We start from the raw sequence: 17,278 nt of genomic DNA, 5'->3' as shown, positions 1-17,278 counted from the left end.
ATTTATATGTTCTGCCCTAGCTAAACCGCTTATGCAGTCAAAATCTTGAACCTACGGACCCACACCTGCGTTCCCAGGTGCGCATCTGCGAAAGTCACTTATCCGCTCAAGAATCGCACCTACGATCAGAATCCCGCACCTGCGATGCCGCAGGTGCGCTCGAACCACCGCATCTGTAGTTCCAATCTTCCTCGACCTTGGCCGTATTTGCGACCCTCCTTGCGCTTCTGCGGGCCCCTACCTACGGTCCCCAAGCCGCAAGTGCGGTTATAATAGGAATTTCAGCAACTTCAGCTGCAAATTTCCAACTCCAAACTTCCCGTCAACCACCCGAAATTATCCCGAGGCCCCCGCGACCTAAACTAAAAGTACGAACAAGTCATATACCACTATCCAAACTTATACCAATCTTCAGAACACCTAAAACAATGTCAAATAAACAAAATAACATCGGATTCAAGCCTAAGGTTTCCAAAAATACCCAAATTTCGCTTTTGATCAAAAAGTCTATCAAACCTCGTCCGAATGACCTGAAATTTAGCACACACGTCACAAATGAAAAAACGGACCAACTCCAACTTCCAGAATCATGTTCCGACCCCTATATCAAAATCTCCGCTACCAACCGAAAAAATACCAAAATTCCAATTTCGCCAATTCAAGCCTAAATCTACTACGGACCTCCAAAACACATTCTGATCACGCTCCTAAGTCCCAAATCACCTCACGAAGCTATCAAAACCATCGAAATTCACATTTGAGACATTTTTCACATAAGTCAATATCCGGTTAACTTTTCCAACTTAAGCTTATCCAAAAGAGACTAAATGTCTTAAACCTTTCCAAAATCATTCCGAATTCGAACCGACCAACCCAATACCATATAACACAGATGAACAAAGAATAAAGAAGCAGAAAAGGGGAAAACGAAGCAGTAATTCATGAAACGACCGGCCAGGCCGTTACATCCTCCCCCTCTTAAATAAATGTTCGCCCTCGAACGGGTCAAGAAACATGTCTAAAGCCTCAATTAGGTGAGGATATCTGCTCCGCATCTCCCGCTCGATCTCCCAGGTAGCCTCCTCCATGGGCCGACCTCTCCACTGCACTTTCACTGAAGCTATATCCTTTGATCTCAACTTTCAAACCTAACGCTCCAAAATAGTTACTGGCTCTATATCATAGGTCAGATCACCATCTAACTGAACCGTGATGAAATCCAAAACATGAGATGGATCTCCAATATAATTCTGGAGCATAGAAACATGAAATATCGGATGCACACTCGACAATCTGGGTGGCAAAGCAAGTTTATAAGCCACCTCCCAATCCTCCGAAGCACCTCAAAAAGCTCAATGAACCGAGGGCTCAATTTACCCTTCTTCCCAAATCTCATAATACCCTTCATGGGTGAAACCTTCAGTAGAACCTTCTCCCCAACCATGTAGGACACATCCCAAACCTTTTTGACATCATAACTCTTTTGTCTCGACTGTGTTGTATGAAGCCGCTCCTGAATCACCTTCACCTTGTCCAAAGCATCTTGCACCAAGTCTGTACCCAAAAGCCTAGCCTCGCCGGGCTCAAACCAACCAACTGGAGATCTGCACCGCCTCCCATATAAAACCTCATATGGAGCCATCTGAATACTCGACTGATAACTATTGTTATAGGCAAACTCCGCGAGCGGTAGAAACTAATCACATGACCCTCCAAAATCAATGACACAAGCGCGTAACATGTCCTCCAATATCTGAATAGTGCGCTCGGACTGCCCGTCCTTTTGAGGGTGAAAAGTTGTGCTCAACTCAACCTGAGTACCCAACTCTCTATACACGACTCTCCAAAACTGCAAAGTAAACTGAGTACCCCCATCTGATATGATGGAAACTGGGACACCATGCCAACGAACAATCTCTCGGATATAGATATCTGCCAACCGCTCTGAAGAATAGGTAGTACACACAGGAATGAAGTGCGTGGACTTGGTCAGTCGATCCACAATCACTCAAATAGCATCGAACTTCTTCAAAGTCCGTGGAGCCCAACTACGAAGTCCATGGTGATCCGCTCCCACTTCCACTCTGGAATATCCATCTGCTGAAGCAAGTCACCCGGTCTCTGATGCTCATATTTCACCTACTGACAATTGAGACACCGAGCTACAAATCACACAATGTCCTTCTTAATGCTCCTCCACTAATAATACTGCCTCAGATCCTGATACATCTTGCGGCACCCGGATGAATGGAATACCGCGAGCTATGGGCCTCCTCCAAAATCAACTCCCAAAGCCCATCTACATTTGGCACGCATATCCGGCCCTGCATCCTCAATACCCTATCATCACCAATAGTCACATCTCTGGCATCGTCGTGCTGAACTTTGTCTTTAAGGACAAGCAAATGAGGATCACCATACTGACGCTCTCTGATGCGATCAAATAAGGAAGACTGAGAAATCACGCAAGCCAATACCCGACTGGGCTCCAAAATATCCAACCTCACGAAATTGGCCAAGGCCTAAACATCAACTACAAAAGATCTCTCCCAAACAGAAGTATACTCCAAACTCCCCATACTCACCGCCTTCCTACTCAAAGTATCAGCCACTACATTGGCCTTCCCCGGATAGTACAAGATAATAATATTATAATCATTTAGCGGCTCCAACCATCTCTGCTGCCTCAAATTGAGATCCTTCTGTTTGAACAAGTGCTGGAGGCTATGATGATCAGTAAACACCTCACAAGATACACCATAAAGATAATGCCTCCAAATCTTCAATGCGTGAACAATGGCAGCCAACTCCAAATCATGAACATGGTAGTTCTTCTCATAGGGCTTCAACTGACGAGAAGCATAAGCAATAACTCTACCCTCCTACATTAACACACACCCAATACCAACTCTCGAAGCATCATAATACACGGTATATGAACCTGAAGCTGATAGCAAAACTAACACTGGAGTTGTGGTCAAGGCAGTCTTGAGTTTCTGAAAGCTTGCCTCACACTCATCCGATCACTAGAATGGAGTACCCTTCTGAGTCAACTTGGTCAAGGATGATGCTATAGATGAAAATCTCTGAATGAACCGACGGTAGTAACCTGCCAAATTGAGGAAGCTGCGAATCTCTATGGTTGAGGACGGTCTGGGCCAACTCTGAACCGCCTCTATCTTCTTTGGATCAACCTGAATACCCTTACTAGACACCACATGTCCCAAGAATGCCAATTAACTGAGCCAAAACTCACACTTGGAGAACTGTGCATAAAGTTTCTCCTCCCTCAATCTCTGCAACACAACTCTCAAATGCTCCGCATGCTCCTCGTGACTACGCGAGTACACCAAAATATCATCAATGAAACAATCACGAACGAGTCGAGATAAAGCCGAAACACGTTGTTCATCAAATGCATGAACGATATTAGGGTATTGGTCAGCCCACAAAAGACATCACCAGGAACTCATAATGACCATATCGGGTCCTGAAAGCTATCTTAAGAATTTTTGAGTCCCTAATCTTCAACTGGTGATAACCTGAACGAAGATCAATCTTGGAGAACACTCTCGCTCCCTAAAGCTGGTCAAATAAATCATCGATACGAGGTAAAGGATAATTGTTCTTGATTGTTACTTTGTTCGGCTGCCTGTAATTAATGCACATCCTCATCGTGCCATCCTTTTTCTTCACAAATAGAACAGGCGCACCCCATGGCGACACACTAGGCCGAATGAACCCCTTATCAAGGAGTTCTTGAAGCTGCTCCTTCAACTCTACTAGTGCCATACGATACGATGGAATAGAAATGGGCTAAGTGCTCGGCACCAGGTCAATACCAAAATCAATATCCCTATCCGGGGGCATGCCCTACAGGTCTACAGGAAACACATCGGGAAAATCCCTCACTATAGGAACAGAATCAATACTGGGAGTCTCTACACTGACATCCCTCACAAAGTCTAAGTATGAAAGACAACCTTTCCCAACCATCCGCTGGGCCTTCAGAAATGAAATGACCCTACTGGGAACAAAATCAGTCGAACCTCGCCACTCAATCCGTGGCACACCCGACATAGCCAACGTCACTATCTTAGCATGACAGTCCAATATAGCACGACACGAAGATAGCCAATCCATGCTTAATATCACATCAAAGTCCACCAAACACAGCAACAAAAGGTCTACTCAGGTCTCCAAACCACCAATAGTCACCACACACGATCGGTACACACGGTCCACAATAATAGTATCACCTACCAGCGTAGTTACACGAACAGATAAAACAAGAGACTCACAGAGCGTATCCAAATAACGAGCAAAATAATATGACACATATGAAAAAGTGGAACCGGGATCAAATAATACAGAGGCATATCTGTGGCAGACTGAGACAATACCTGTAATCACAACATTTGAAGCAATAACATCAGGTCTAGCGATGAGTGCGTAGAAAGGGCCCTGACCACTACCTAATCAACCTCCCCCTCTGGGGCGACCCCTAGCTGACTGTCCTTCACCCCTAGCTGGGTGGGTAGGTGGTGAAGTAACTGGTGTTGAAGTTGATGGCTGACTCTTCTGCTGGGATGAACCTCCAAGACGACGAGGACACTGCCTCCACATGTATCCCAACTCTCCACACTCATAACAACTCCCTACTGCTAGAGACGGGGACTGAAGGGAACACCTAGCACCGGAGTGACTAGCAAATGCCCCTGGCATAGAAGAGCCCTAAACTGATGGAGCACGAGACGAACTCTGGGCTAGAAGGGCACTAAGTGATGAATGACCCTGATGAGAACTGTGAGAACCATGCTCCAATGATGCCCTACGATAACCTGGACGGGCTGACTGAGCATGCCTGAATAGGTGGACTCTGCCGTGCTAAAAGTGACCTCTCGAAGGAGCACCACCGAAACTACCAGATCCCCGAGGCCTCTTGGCCTTCCTCTCATCCCGCTCTTGGCTACGAACTGACTCAATCTTACAAGCAATATCAACAACCTCCTTAAAAGTAGCACCTGATAGAATATGGGCCAGGGCTTCCTGAAGGCTTGGAATTACAATAAGCACACCTGGTGCGTAAGCTGGTGTTGTTGGAGTGTCCACAACTGGGACCTGATTATGAACTGGGGTGGCTGGTGGATCTGCAAGTGCTGCCCTAGCTGCTGTGTGGACTACACCCCTACCCCTACCATGGCCTATATCGCATCTTCGGTCTATAGTGGCCACAACTAGTGGTACTGGTGGGCGTCCATCCTGACCGGTAGCACGTGTCCTCAATATCAGTAGAATAAAAGAAGTTTAGTACTAGAATCAACAGATTCGCACGACAGGAATTAAAGAGTATGAAGTTTTTCCTAAAAGGTTCTGCAGCCTCCCAAGGATAAGTACAGACGTCTCCGTACCGATCCGTAAGACTCTACTAAACCTGTTCATGACTCGTGAGACCTATGTAACTTAGGCTCTGATACCAACTTGTCACGACCCTAAAACGGAGCCGATCGTGATGACGCATATCGTGAAAATATGCCAACTGACACAAACCCCAAAACCAACCAAACAATTATAATAAGTCATTTAAAGTCATTAATAAGCTAAAATCCCAAAATGTAAGATAGAATAGAACAGTGCAGAGATAAAACACGGCCCGACATCGGGATGTCACCAATCATGAGCAACTACAACTCGTCTAGGAATATGAAAAGACAACATAGTCTGAAACAAAGCTAATATAAAGCTGAATAAAGATAGGAAGGAGAAGCACTGGGCTGCGAATGCTAAGCAGCTACCTAGTCAACTCCGAAAGCCTGTTGGAAGCCAAATCAGCACTCGCTATCGTGACCCGAGACTCCTGGATCTGCACACAGGGTGCATGGAGTAATGTGAGTACGCCAAATCAGTAAGTAATAAAAGTAAAGACAGTTGAGTAGTAAGAAAACACGTAAACCACAGCATGACGCTACAACAAAACAATATAAGTCCAAAACAATGCAAGTAAAGCAATAACACTCGTAAAAACATCTCAGTTCAGTAAAACCTTTTTTTAAAACAACTTTCAATAGTTTCAAGCGAGTGATGAAAACTGTGAGAAAAGAATAGAAATGTTAACAACCCCTCGGGCAAAACATATACCACAACTGCCCCTCGGGCAAAATATCAACAGAACCAGCCTTTCGGGCCATCTCACAATCACTCGTATCAGCCCCTCGGGCAATAACATGAAACAACAACAGCCCTTCAAGCAATATCACATCTCACACTGGGTGCATGCGCTCACTGAGGCTGTGCAGACTCCTTGAGGGGCTCCTACAGCCCAAGCGCTATCACAAGCCATTTCGTGGCATAACAAATCAGGCCCTCGGCTCTCATGTATCATAATCCAGTACACATGCTGCGGCGCACAACCCGATCCTATAATAATCCTCACAACTCAAGCCCCCGGCCTCACTCAGTCAGAATCCTTTCAAGCCACTCAAGAAACAGTAAAACATGAAGCTCATCCCAAAATATCATTTAGAATATCAAAACGGAGTAAATACGGCTGAGTTTATGAAAATAGTAGAATACAACATGACTGAGTAAAATTTATGAAATCAAAACAGTGAGGAATATTAGTAAAAATCTCTTAAGGGTCCAAAACAATTGGCACGAGGCCCAAATATGGCATTCAGCCCAAAATATAATAATACTTTCCTAAACACGATGATATCAAATAAGTTTTAATCAAATACGTGACTTAACAATCATATGGGACAGACTAAGTCACAATCCCTAACGGTGCACGACCCCACGCTCGTCATCTAGCATGTGCATCACCTCAAAGTAGCACAACAATGTGAAATACGGGGTTTCGTAACCTCAGGACAGCATTTACAATCATTACTTACCTCTATCAAGTTCAAATTCTAGCCCGCGATACCTTTGCCTCTCGACTCGGCCTCCGAATGCTCCAAATCTAACCAAAAACATATTTATACCATTAAAATATGCTAAGGGAATAATCCCACTCCAAAATAACCAATTAACACCAAAGAAAATCTCGAAATTGGCCAAACCCGACCCCCGGGCCCACGTCTCGGATCCCGATAAAATTCACAAAACTGGAATCCTTACACTCGCACGAGTCCATGCGTAGCAAATATACCAAAATCCGACCATAATTGACCCCTCAAATCCCTAGGTTAAGGTCTCCAATTTCCAAGCCCTAGACCCCCAATTTTGCTACTAATTTCCATAGATTTCAAGCTTAAACAGTTAAAACCATCATAGAAACAAGTTTAGGGTCCAAAAACCTTACCTCCACGACCTTAGCTGCATCTGCCGCAGGTGCGCTCGAACCACCGCATCTACGGTTCCAATCTTCCTCGACCTTGGCCGCATTTGCGACCCTCCTTGTGCTTTTACGGGCCCGCACCTGCGGTCTCCAAGTCGCAGGTGCGGTTATGGCAGGAACTTCAGCAGCAAATTTCCAACTCCAAACTTCCCGTCAACCACCCGAAATCATCCCTAGGACCTCAACCAAAAGTACGGACAAGTCATATACCACAATCCAAACTTATACCAATCTTCGAAACACCTAAAACAACGTCAAATCAAAAAATAACATCGGATTCAAGCCTAAGGTTTCCAAAAACGTCCAAATTTCGCTTTTGATCAAAAAGTCTATCAAACCTCATCTGAATGACCTGAAATTTAGCGCACACGTCACAAATGACACAACGAACCTACTCCAACTTCCGGAATCACGTTCTGACCCCTATATCAAAATCTTCATTACCAACCGGAAAAATGCCAAAATTCCAATTTCGCCAATTCAAGCCTAAATCTGCTACGGACCTCCAAAACACATTCCGATCACGCTCATAAGTCCCAAATCACCTCATGAAGCTATCCGAACCATCAAAATTCACATCTGAGACCCTTTTCACATAAGTCAACATCTGATTGACTTTTCCAACTTAAGCTTACTCAAAAGAGACTAAGTGTCTCAAACCTTTCCAAAATCATTCCGAATTTGAACCGACCAACCCGATACCATATAACACAGACGAAACAAGCATAAAGAAGTAAAAAAGGGGGAAATGGAGCGGTAATTCATGAAACGACCGGCCGGATCGTTACAGGTGGAGATGATGTAGTAGTTGTTGGTGGCGAAGGCAGAGTTGGAGAAGAAGGAGATAAAGCTGATGGCGAAGCAGCTGTGGTAAATGCAATGCTGATTGTTGGATTCTCATCAACTGAAGACGGTAGGGACCCGGTACTAGCCTCGCGGTACCAGGCACAACGATTAGGATTCGAAAACGGGAGTTGGCATTTTTCACCATATAATACTCCCCAGAGTGCCGAGGCATCATCCTCGATTGGGGTAACTAACTCAACAGGTTGAGCATGTTGAGCCGAGGAAGGTCGTCATCTTCTATGTAGAGAATCCTCATCCTCGTTGGCTTCTCCATCATTGTCGATCACTATGGTGTCTATGGACGACTCAGATGAGGCACTCTTTGCCTTTTTATTTTTTCCCCGGCCGCGGAAGAACGTCTTCTTTTTGGTCGATTGTTCTCCGGCCGAGGACTCCGAGAAAAAGCACTTGCACTAGAAGCAGGCTCAGAGACACATGTTCGGGTAAAATCCTCCTTCAGCCTCGCCACGTCAGCATGATTATTCAAAATGTCCTCCTCAAGGACGACAACTAATCCCTGGGGTAGACCTGAATTCAACAAGAGAGAAACGGTAATCAACTTCCTTATACGAAAGGTAAATGTCACGACCCCAAATTTCATTCGTAGGATGTCGTGACGGCACCTAGTCTCTCAGACTAGGTAAGCCTAACAGCATGCAAAATAATTGAAATAATAGTAAATAATCCTCTCAAACTCAACAACTATATATAAAACAACGCTTCAACTCAGCATACACAAATCCCGAGACCCGATGAAAATACAAGTCATAAGTTCTAAATATGAGTACTATATAATTCTATATATCATGACTATATAATAAGGATGACAAAATAAGAGACCTACAGAGAGGAGGACTCTAAGACCTGCGAACGCCGACATGTATACCTTGAAGTCTCCGCAATAGAATCCCAACTAACGCCTGAGCTGGTAGGAAGCACCTGGATCAACACAAAAATATATGCAGAATAATAGCATGAGTACATCACAACGGTACCCAGTAAGTGTCAAGTCTAACCTTGGTAGAGTAGTGACGAGGCCAAGTTAGGACCCTACTGAAAATAAATAAAAGACTGAACAATGTAGACAGTGCAATAACACAGTAATGAAAATTAAACAATGAATAACATAACAACATTAGCTACACAGAACTAAGCAAATATTACAACACAGAGCAAGACATTAATAATATGCTAAGGAAACAACGATCAAGACAAGTACAAAGGAATGAGGAAATGTCAACAAGAGTCACTACCGAGGTACCGCCTCGTAGTCTCAAATCACAAAATAAATCAAAATCTTTTCTTATATCATAGCGTGAGCCTTTACATTTAGTTTTGAAAATTATTTTTCCCGAAATAGCATCGCGTGTTTTAGCCCACCTTATCACACCACATGGTTTCTAGTAGTTCCCCTACTATCCACGTGCACTACCACAAAAAAATTATTTAGCGGTAATTAATTAGTGACAGTAAGATAATTGCAACTAATTTAATTCCTAAACTAGAATGTTAGGGTAAATATATATTAGCCGGTAAAAAGTTTCATTTTACTGGCAATTAAACGAATTAGTCACTAAAGAGCCTATATTTTATTTTTAACCTTCCCTCCAGAGGAAACCCTATACTTTTTCATTTCCCTCTCTTCTTTTAATCCTCCCGCCCTTGGCTTGTTTTTTATTTACTGTTCTTATTTCTCTTATTTTCGTCCATCAAAATTATTTCAGAATCTCGTTAGCCCATATCTACAGACTACAACCAAAGGGGAAGAAAAGGATGAACACAAACATTATAACATTGGCAAATCTCGAATAACCGGTTGTAGATCAGAACTCTTTGCCTTACCACCTACATCTTCGTCACTGCCGGCTACCTCTATGGTACTTTCACAATCTATATTTTTTTGTCATTTGCTATTCACATTCTTATAAGATTTGGTAATTGTTGATTATTTTTCTTTATTCCATTTTGGCATGAATAAAACTTGGGATTATGAGGCTATCAATGCTAGCAGAAGATTTATTTTGGCTCATGGGTTAGTTCATGTACGAGTGTTAGAATACTGCAGGTATATTATGGATTTTTTTCCCCATCGGAGAAGGTAGGTAGCTAAGTACAGTAAATAATTGTTTATAATTTGGTTTTGGTTTTTTTAGTTTGGCATTTGTTTGATGCTCATTTTGTAATAAGAGGAGTATGAGTTTATTTCTTATTCGTTTGTTTTTACTGAATTGCTAGTGATCTAGTTTGATTTGAATTCATTTGTTTAGACAATATTACTTTTGGTGTTTGCTCCTATAGAACTAACTTAAGAAGCCTATGAAGTGTTTGATAAAATGTCATATAGAAATATTGTCGCTTGGACAATAATGACTTATATATGGTATTTTACAAGTAGTATTTTCAATTGTTAAAAGATGATAAATCAATTTTAGACATTCGTAGGTTGAAAATCTTTAATGTTTTTCATCATGGGTTAAATTAGAGTCGTTTCAAATGTTAAACTTCGAAGAACAATAGAAGTATTTCTGAGCTAATGAGGCTTCTAAGTTGTGATGTTACTCGTTATCAATGTTTTATTTGAAAATGAAGATATTATGTGGAGGATATTTAAACTAGTTTAAAGATTCTAAAATAACATGTTTAGTAAAAAAATGAAGAATATTGGATATGTATTCTCTGTTCTTCTAGGGCCAATGTATTATCTAGTTTTGACTTAAATTACATAAATTTATTGCTCCGGCATTTTTTGATTAGAAATATCTAATTCAAGTTTATTAGAATAAGAAATGGAGTATTGATGGTTCTTAAAATTAGACGAGCTGGGGAGGTGATCTACAGATGAAAAGTAGAACTGCATCTAATGTATATGGCAAGAATTAAATGAACTTTTAATATTTGTGATCTCCATAAGTAGCTAAGCTTATTTTTCACCATTAAAGACAAATGTGAATTCTATTGTATTAATAAGATGTTCAAACATTCATCTTTTTCATTTATACTTGTAGTTGGATCGAGCATGGTTAAGTAGGTGAAAATATTGCTTTCACAACTAGCAGTAAGTATTCTGCGTTGCAACTCTACAAGCAAACTTGCAAGAACAAAAGATTTACAGCCATTTTTAGTAGAAATTCACTGAACTTGAGGAGAAAAAAAATTTATTACTGAGGAGAAGGGTACATTTGAACTGGAAAGGTTTCAAATGGTTTTATATGTTTGTCTAGTATTTTCCAAAAACCAAATCCAAGTTTACTTGTCTGAATGTATGTTTTACTTACTAACAGGAAGTTAGGAACTAGCATGTGAGCAAAGAGCTAGAAATGAGAATTTGACTAAAGAATCAAGGTTCATTTTATCCTTCATTTTTTACATTACAACTATAGATAAACTAATCCCATTTCATGAGTATATGCCTAAGTTTTATGCAACTTTATTCTGCAGTTTTAATTTAAATCTATAATCCACAAATTACATGGCTGCAGAATTAAAAGGAACAATCGACCAAGGACTCATATTCTATGATTTCTCTTTGCAACAACTGTCTATCATGTCTGGGCAGAGAGAAATGCAAGAAGATTTCAACAAAGGAAGCAAGAGGCTAGACAGAGAGTGAAGGAAATTGTAATACAGTTACATATTAAAGGACAGAGCAATTGCAAAATGGAAGAGTATACTAGATAGGTTAAATTATTACCCAACATAGATAGATTATAGCATAGTTTTAATTTTCCTAGAGAACTAACTCTTGGGTCCAAAAGAGTTAGCTGTGTATAAATCTTTACTTGGTTGAATAAAAAAGTTTATTTTGACAAAAAAAAAAACTTTTGTTCTGCAGTTCAATTTAAATCTACAATCCACAAATTACATGGCTGCAGAACTAGTATCCAATGGATGAAACTTGCTGGAGTCAACAAGAACTGACTTTCTACAGTCAATGAAGATGCTTTGTTCTAACTCATCTAATTATGATATCCTTGGACGCAGAAATTGACACAGAAAGAACTAGATTTGTCAGGAGGAGAAAAAACTATTGTTGGATTCAAATGGTGTATTTCTTTTTTTTTTTTTTTGTTGCTGAAACTCTAAAGTATGAACTTGTAATTATCTCTGTATATTATGAATTTAGTGAAACACCTTATTCTTCCTAGAATAAATATTTGCATATTTTATTATATACATTTATGTTATTATATATGTGCAGTTTTTGTTATTACCTTTATGTCGAAAAGGCTTATTGTTTCCCGACGATTAGCATTTGACAATTTATGCATAGTTTTACCGGCAATAAGAAAGGTCATTAAAAGATTTTCTTTAACGGCAAAAAAATTAATATTTACCGACCATAACAAATGCTGCTAAGACCAAATAGAAGGCTAGTTATGGACTAAGTTGCGCGGACTCTTCGATTTTGGTGCTGTTCCCGTCCCGATACGGGATAGATACGAATACGAGGACCGGATACGTCCTGGATATAGTCAACTGACTTCGGACAATTTGACCGGAGTCCATCGACAACTTTGGTAGAAAAACTGAGATTTTGAGTTCTCAAAATCAAAAATAAAACAAATTTAGAACAATGAAAGAATAATGTCCATCTTGGGAAATGAAAGATTGAATTGTGCAATATTTATGTAAGTTTTTCACAGAATATCCCTCAAAATTTATAATATTTTTATAGCTCTATTTTTTATTAGCCGAATCCCGCACCCGTATCCATATCTGGATCCGCACTCCCGAATTATAAAATTTAGATTTTGCCGAATTCGATACTAGGATTCGTCCCCGTATCGAATACCCACACCCGAGTCCGAGCAACTTAGGTTATGGGATAATTATAGTGGCTCTTGTAATTGCTAGTATATAAATGCCACTAAATGTCAGATCTTTTAGCGGCAATAAATGGGACATTTACCAGCACTCAGTCTATTTTCCGCTAAAACCTTTAGCGACGCTGGATACAACGGTTAATGATCAATTGCCGCTAAAAGTTTTTACGGCAATAACAATTGCTGCTAAAATGCATATCTATTGTCGCTAAAAAGCTTTTTTGTTGTAGTGAGTGTATCAAGCACACCTTATCTTGCCGCATGCGTTTCAATACCCAAACCTTATACCACCGCATGCATATCAATATCCCAACTTATCACAAATCGCACTTCAAGTGCCCAGTATCACAATGTGCAAGAAACCAAACAATAACAGAATTTCACAACAAGGAGCCCACGTAACAACCTGAAGAATAACTCAATAGCATGATATTAAACAACTTAACACTTTGCCTAAATAGAATCATAGCCCTTGCAACTCAATACCAATTTCAACAACAAGATATTCCAAGAAATAATAATTTCAATAAAGAATTTCATAGTTAAATAATGAATACGGAATAAAAGAAACAAGAATTTCGACTAAACATGTAGAGAAATTAGCAAGTAAGAGATAAGACAAGTAGACATGTGAAATTAGACTAAAAATGAAGACTATAACATGTTAAAGTAACTCAATTAACACATGAAAGAAATTTACATAGCTAAAAACTGGTAATTTCCACATTTAGTCCGTGTACACACTCGTCATCTTGCATACACGGCTCTTACACATCACAATTATTACAAGTAACATCAATCCTAAGGGGTATCTCCCCCACACAAAGTTAGACAAACCACTTACGTCAAATCATGCTAAATAAATTCACTAGAAGGCATTTTTCTCGATATTCCAACTCCGAACGGCTTAAATCTATACAAAATAATTTCATATTATAAATATAACTATAGAAAACTAATTCAAGCAATGAAATTATGATCTTTGCAAAGAATTGAAAAACCGACCCATAACATCAACTTGGGCCCGCATCTCGGAACCCGACCAATATTATAAAATTCGAACACCAAGTTGATATCGAGTCCAACCATACAAGAATTATTCAAATCCGGCCTCAATTTGTCTTTCAAAACTCAAAAACTTAGTCTAAGAAGTTCTACCACTTTTTCCCAATTTTTCCAACTCCAATCCCTAATTACATGATAAAACAATGATAAACTCGAGTAATTTAACCAAAATCGAATTAACAATTCTTACCCTAATGTTCTTTCTGAAAATCCCTCGAAATTTCGTCTCCCACCGAGCTCCCAAAATCCCAAAATGAATTATGAATACTAACCCTCAAATTTCCCATTTTTCTGCCGGTTAAATCGCACTTGTGACCTTTCTGCCGCATCTGCGGCTGCGCACCTGCGGAAAACTCATCGCAGGTACGGACTTCACTTAAGTCCAAGGAATTCGCTTCTGCGGAAAAGGGCTCACATCTGCGCATGCGCACCTGCAGCACAAGCGTCGCACCTGCGACCATTGTCGCTCCTGCGTTCCCCACTATTGCAGAAGCGAAGCCGCTTCTGCGGAACATTTTCTGCTCCTGCGCCCCTAGCTGGGCATGCCCAGCTCCACATCTGCGACCAAGTGCTCATTTTTATGAGCCTGCACCTGCAGCCAATCTCTTCGCAGGTGCGAAGACACCAGAAGTTGCCAACCTTCAGCAAAATTCAACAAATCCAATTTATTTCGGATTCGATCCAAATCACACCCGGGCCTCTGGGACCCCGTCCGAATATACCAACTAGTTCTTAGATACATAATGGACCTTCTCGAGGTCAAAAATCACATCCAATGACCTAAATTCTACGAATTGCAACTCAAATTCAAGCCTAAGAAATTATGAACTTCTAAATTCCGAAACCGATGTCGAATCATACCAAAACAACTTTGATTGACTTGAAATTTCGCACACAAGTCATAAATGATATTACGGACCTATTCCAACATCCGGAATCAAATTCCGACTCTGATATCAATAAACTCAACTCCCGGTCAAACTTTCCAAAATCCTCCAACTTTCCAACTTTTGCCAAATCACGCAGAAACGACCTACAGACCTCCAAATCAACATCCGTACACACTCCTAACCAAAATCACCATACGGAGTTATTAGAACCATCAAAACTCCATTATGGAGTCGTATTCAAACAAGGCAAACTATGGTCAACTCCTACGACTTAACCTTCCAACTTAGGGACTATGTGCCCCATTTCACTTTGAAACTCACCCGAAACCAAAACCAATCACCTCGAAAAGTTACATAACCACTATATAATATAGAGGAATCATAATTTAGGGGATCGGGGTTAAAATACTCAAAACGACCGGCCGGGTCGTTACATCATCCCCCTATTAAAACAAACGTTCGTACTCGAACAAGTATAGAGACATACCTGAAGTGGTGAAAAGATAAGGATAATGGTTATATATATCATGCTCCGTCTCCCAATTCACCTTCTCGACTAGCTGACCCCTCCACTGAACCTTCGCTAAAGCATTGTTCTTCGACCTCAACTTTGGATCCTTCCTGTCCAAAATGGCCGCCGACTCCTCAACATAAGACAAATCCTTGTCCAACTGGACTGAGCTGAAGTCTAACACATGAGATGGATCGCCGTGATACTTCCGGAGCATAGAAACATGGATTACTTGATGAACTGCAACTAGACTAGGTGGTAATACAAGCCTATATGCCACTTCTCTAATCCTCTCAAGTATCTCATATGGCCCAATATACCTAGGGCTCAACTTGACCTTCTTCCTGAACCTCATAACACCCTTCATGGGCGAACATGGAGCAAGACCCACTCCACAACCACGAATTCAATGTCGCGAACCTTCCGATTCACATAACTCTTCTATCTAGATTGGATTGTACGAAGTCGATCTTGAATCAATTTAACCTTTTCCAAAGCATCCTGAACCAAGTCTGCACCCAATAGCCTAGTCTCACCCGGCTCAAACCAACCCACCGAAGACCGATACCGTCTACCATACAAAGCCTCATATGGAGCCATCTAAATGCTTGACTAGTAGTTGTTGTTGTAGGAAAAGTCCGCAAGCGGCAAGAACTGATCCCTAGAAACCCCAAACTCCATCACACATGCACGGAGCATATCCTCCAATATTTAAATAGTGCACTCGGACTTCCCATCCGTCTACGGGTAAAATGCCATGCTCAACTCAAATCGTGCACCTAACTCTTGTTGTACGACTTTCCATAACCGCGATGTAAACTATGTACCCCGGCCAGAGATGATGGATATCGGCACTCCATGAAGCCTGGCAATCTCGCGATTATAAACTCGGGCTAGCTGCTCAGAAGAATAAGTAGTCACCATTGGAATGAAATGAGTTGACTTGGTCAACCTATCCACAGTCACCCAAACTGCATCGAACTTCCTCTGAGTCTATGGGAGCCCAACAACAAAATTCATAGTAATTCGCTCCTATTTCCACTCTAGAATCTCTAGCTTTTGAAGCAATCCACCTGGCCGCTAATGCTCATACTTCACCTGCTGACAGTTTAGGCACCGAGCTACATACTCCACTATGTCCTTCTTCATTCTCCTCCACCAAATAATGCTGCCTCAAGTCCTGATACATCTTCGCGGCAACTGGATGAATGGAGTACCACGAACTGTGAGCCTCCTGGAGAATCAACTCACTCAAACCATCTACTTTGGGCACACATAGCCTGCCCTACATCCCTAATACACCCTCATCTCCAATAGTGGCCTCCTTAGCATTGTCATGCTGAACTGTGTCCTTAAAGACAAGCATATGGGGACTGTCATACTGACGCTCTCTGATACGATCATGAAGAGAAGACCGAGAAACCACACAAGCCAAAACTTGACCTGGCTCAGAAACATCCAATCTAACAAACTAGTTGGCCAAGGCCTGAACATCCAATGCTAATGGCCTCTCCACTACCAATAGATATGCTAAGCTGCACAAACTCTCCACCTTGCGACTCAAGGCATCGGCCACCACATTGGCATTCCTGGAATGATACAGAATGATGATATCATAGTCCTTAAGCAACTTTAACCACCTTCTTTGATGCAAGTTAAGTTCCTTCTATTTGAACAGATACTGTAGACTCCGGTGGTCAGTGTAGATCTCACAAGGAACACCGTACAAATAGTGCGGCCAAATCTTCAAGGCATGAACAATAGCTTGTAACTCAAGGTCGTGGACATGATAGTTCTTCTCATG

The 17,278-nt window shown here is 41.2% G+C and overlaps 1 protein-coding gene and 1 long non-coding RNA gene across 4 annotated transcripts; one reads left to right on the top strand and one right to left on the bottom strand.

The window, feature by feature from the left end:
- Nucleotides 1-9,822: 9,822 nt before the first annotated feature.
- LOC104213742 (uncharacterized) lies at nucleotides 9,823-12,322 on the top strand. Of its 3 annotated transcripts, none has more exons than XR_011401511.1 (4): nucleotides 9,823-10,283; nucleotides 11,467-11,527; nucleotides 11,665-11,863; nucleotides 12,018-12,322. It is a non-coding gene; the product is annotated as an uncharacterized lncRNA (long non-coding RNA). The 3 variants fall into 3 exon arrangements; XR_707736.2 differs by lacking the exon at nucleotides 12,018-12,322 and adding an exon at nucleotides 11,191-11,240 and having other exon boundaries at nucleotides 11,665-12,013; XR_707734.2 differs by lacking the exon at nucleotides 12,018-12,322 and having other exon boundaries at nucleotides 11,665-12,013.
- A 3,087-nt stretch (nucleotides 12,323-15,409) lies between these two features.
- LOC138874695 (uncharacterized) lies at nucleotides 15,410-15,841 on the bottom strand. The gene has a single exon (XM_070153474.1). It carries the CDS (start codon nucleotides 15,839-15,841, stop codon nucleotides 15,410-15,412), a length of 432 nt encoding a protein of 143 aa, XP_070009575.1.
- Between the last annotated feature and the right edge of the window lie 1,437 nt (nucleotides 15,842-17,278).

This window comes from Nicotiana sylvestris, chromosome 8, assembly GCF_000393655.2.
Source record: "Nicotiana sylvestris chromosome 8, ASM39365v2, whole genome shotgun sequence".
Classification (NCBI taxonomy): Eukaryota; Viridiplantae; Streptophyta; class Magnoliopsida; order Solanales; family Solanaceae; genus Nicotiana; species Nicotiana sylvestris.
Note: the sequence above shows the minus strand (reverse complement) of the source record. Positions and strands in the feature narration are given on the sequence as shown.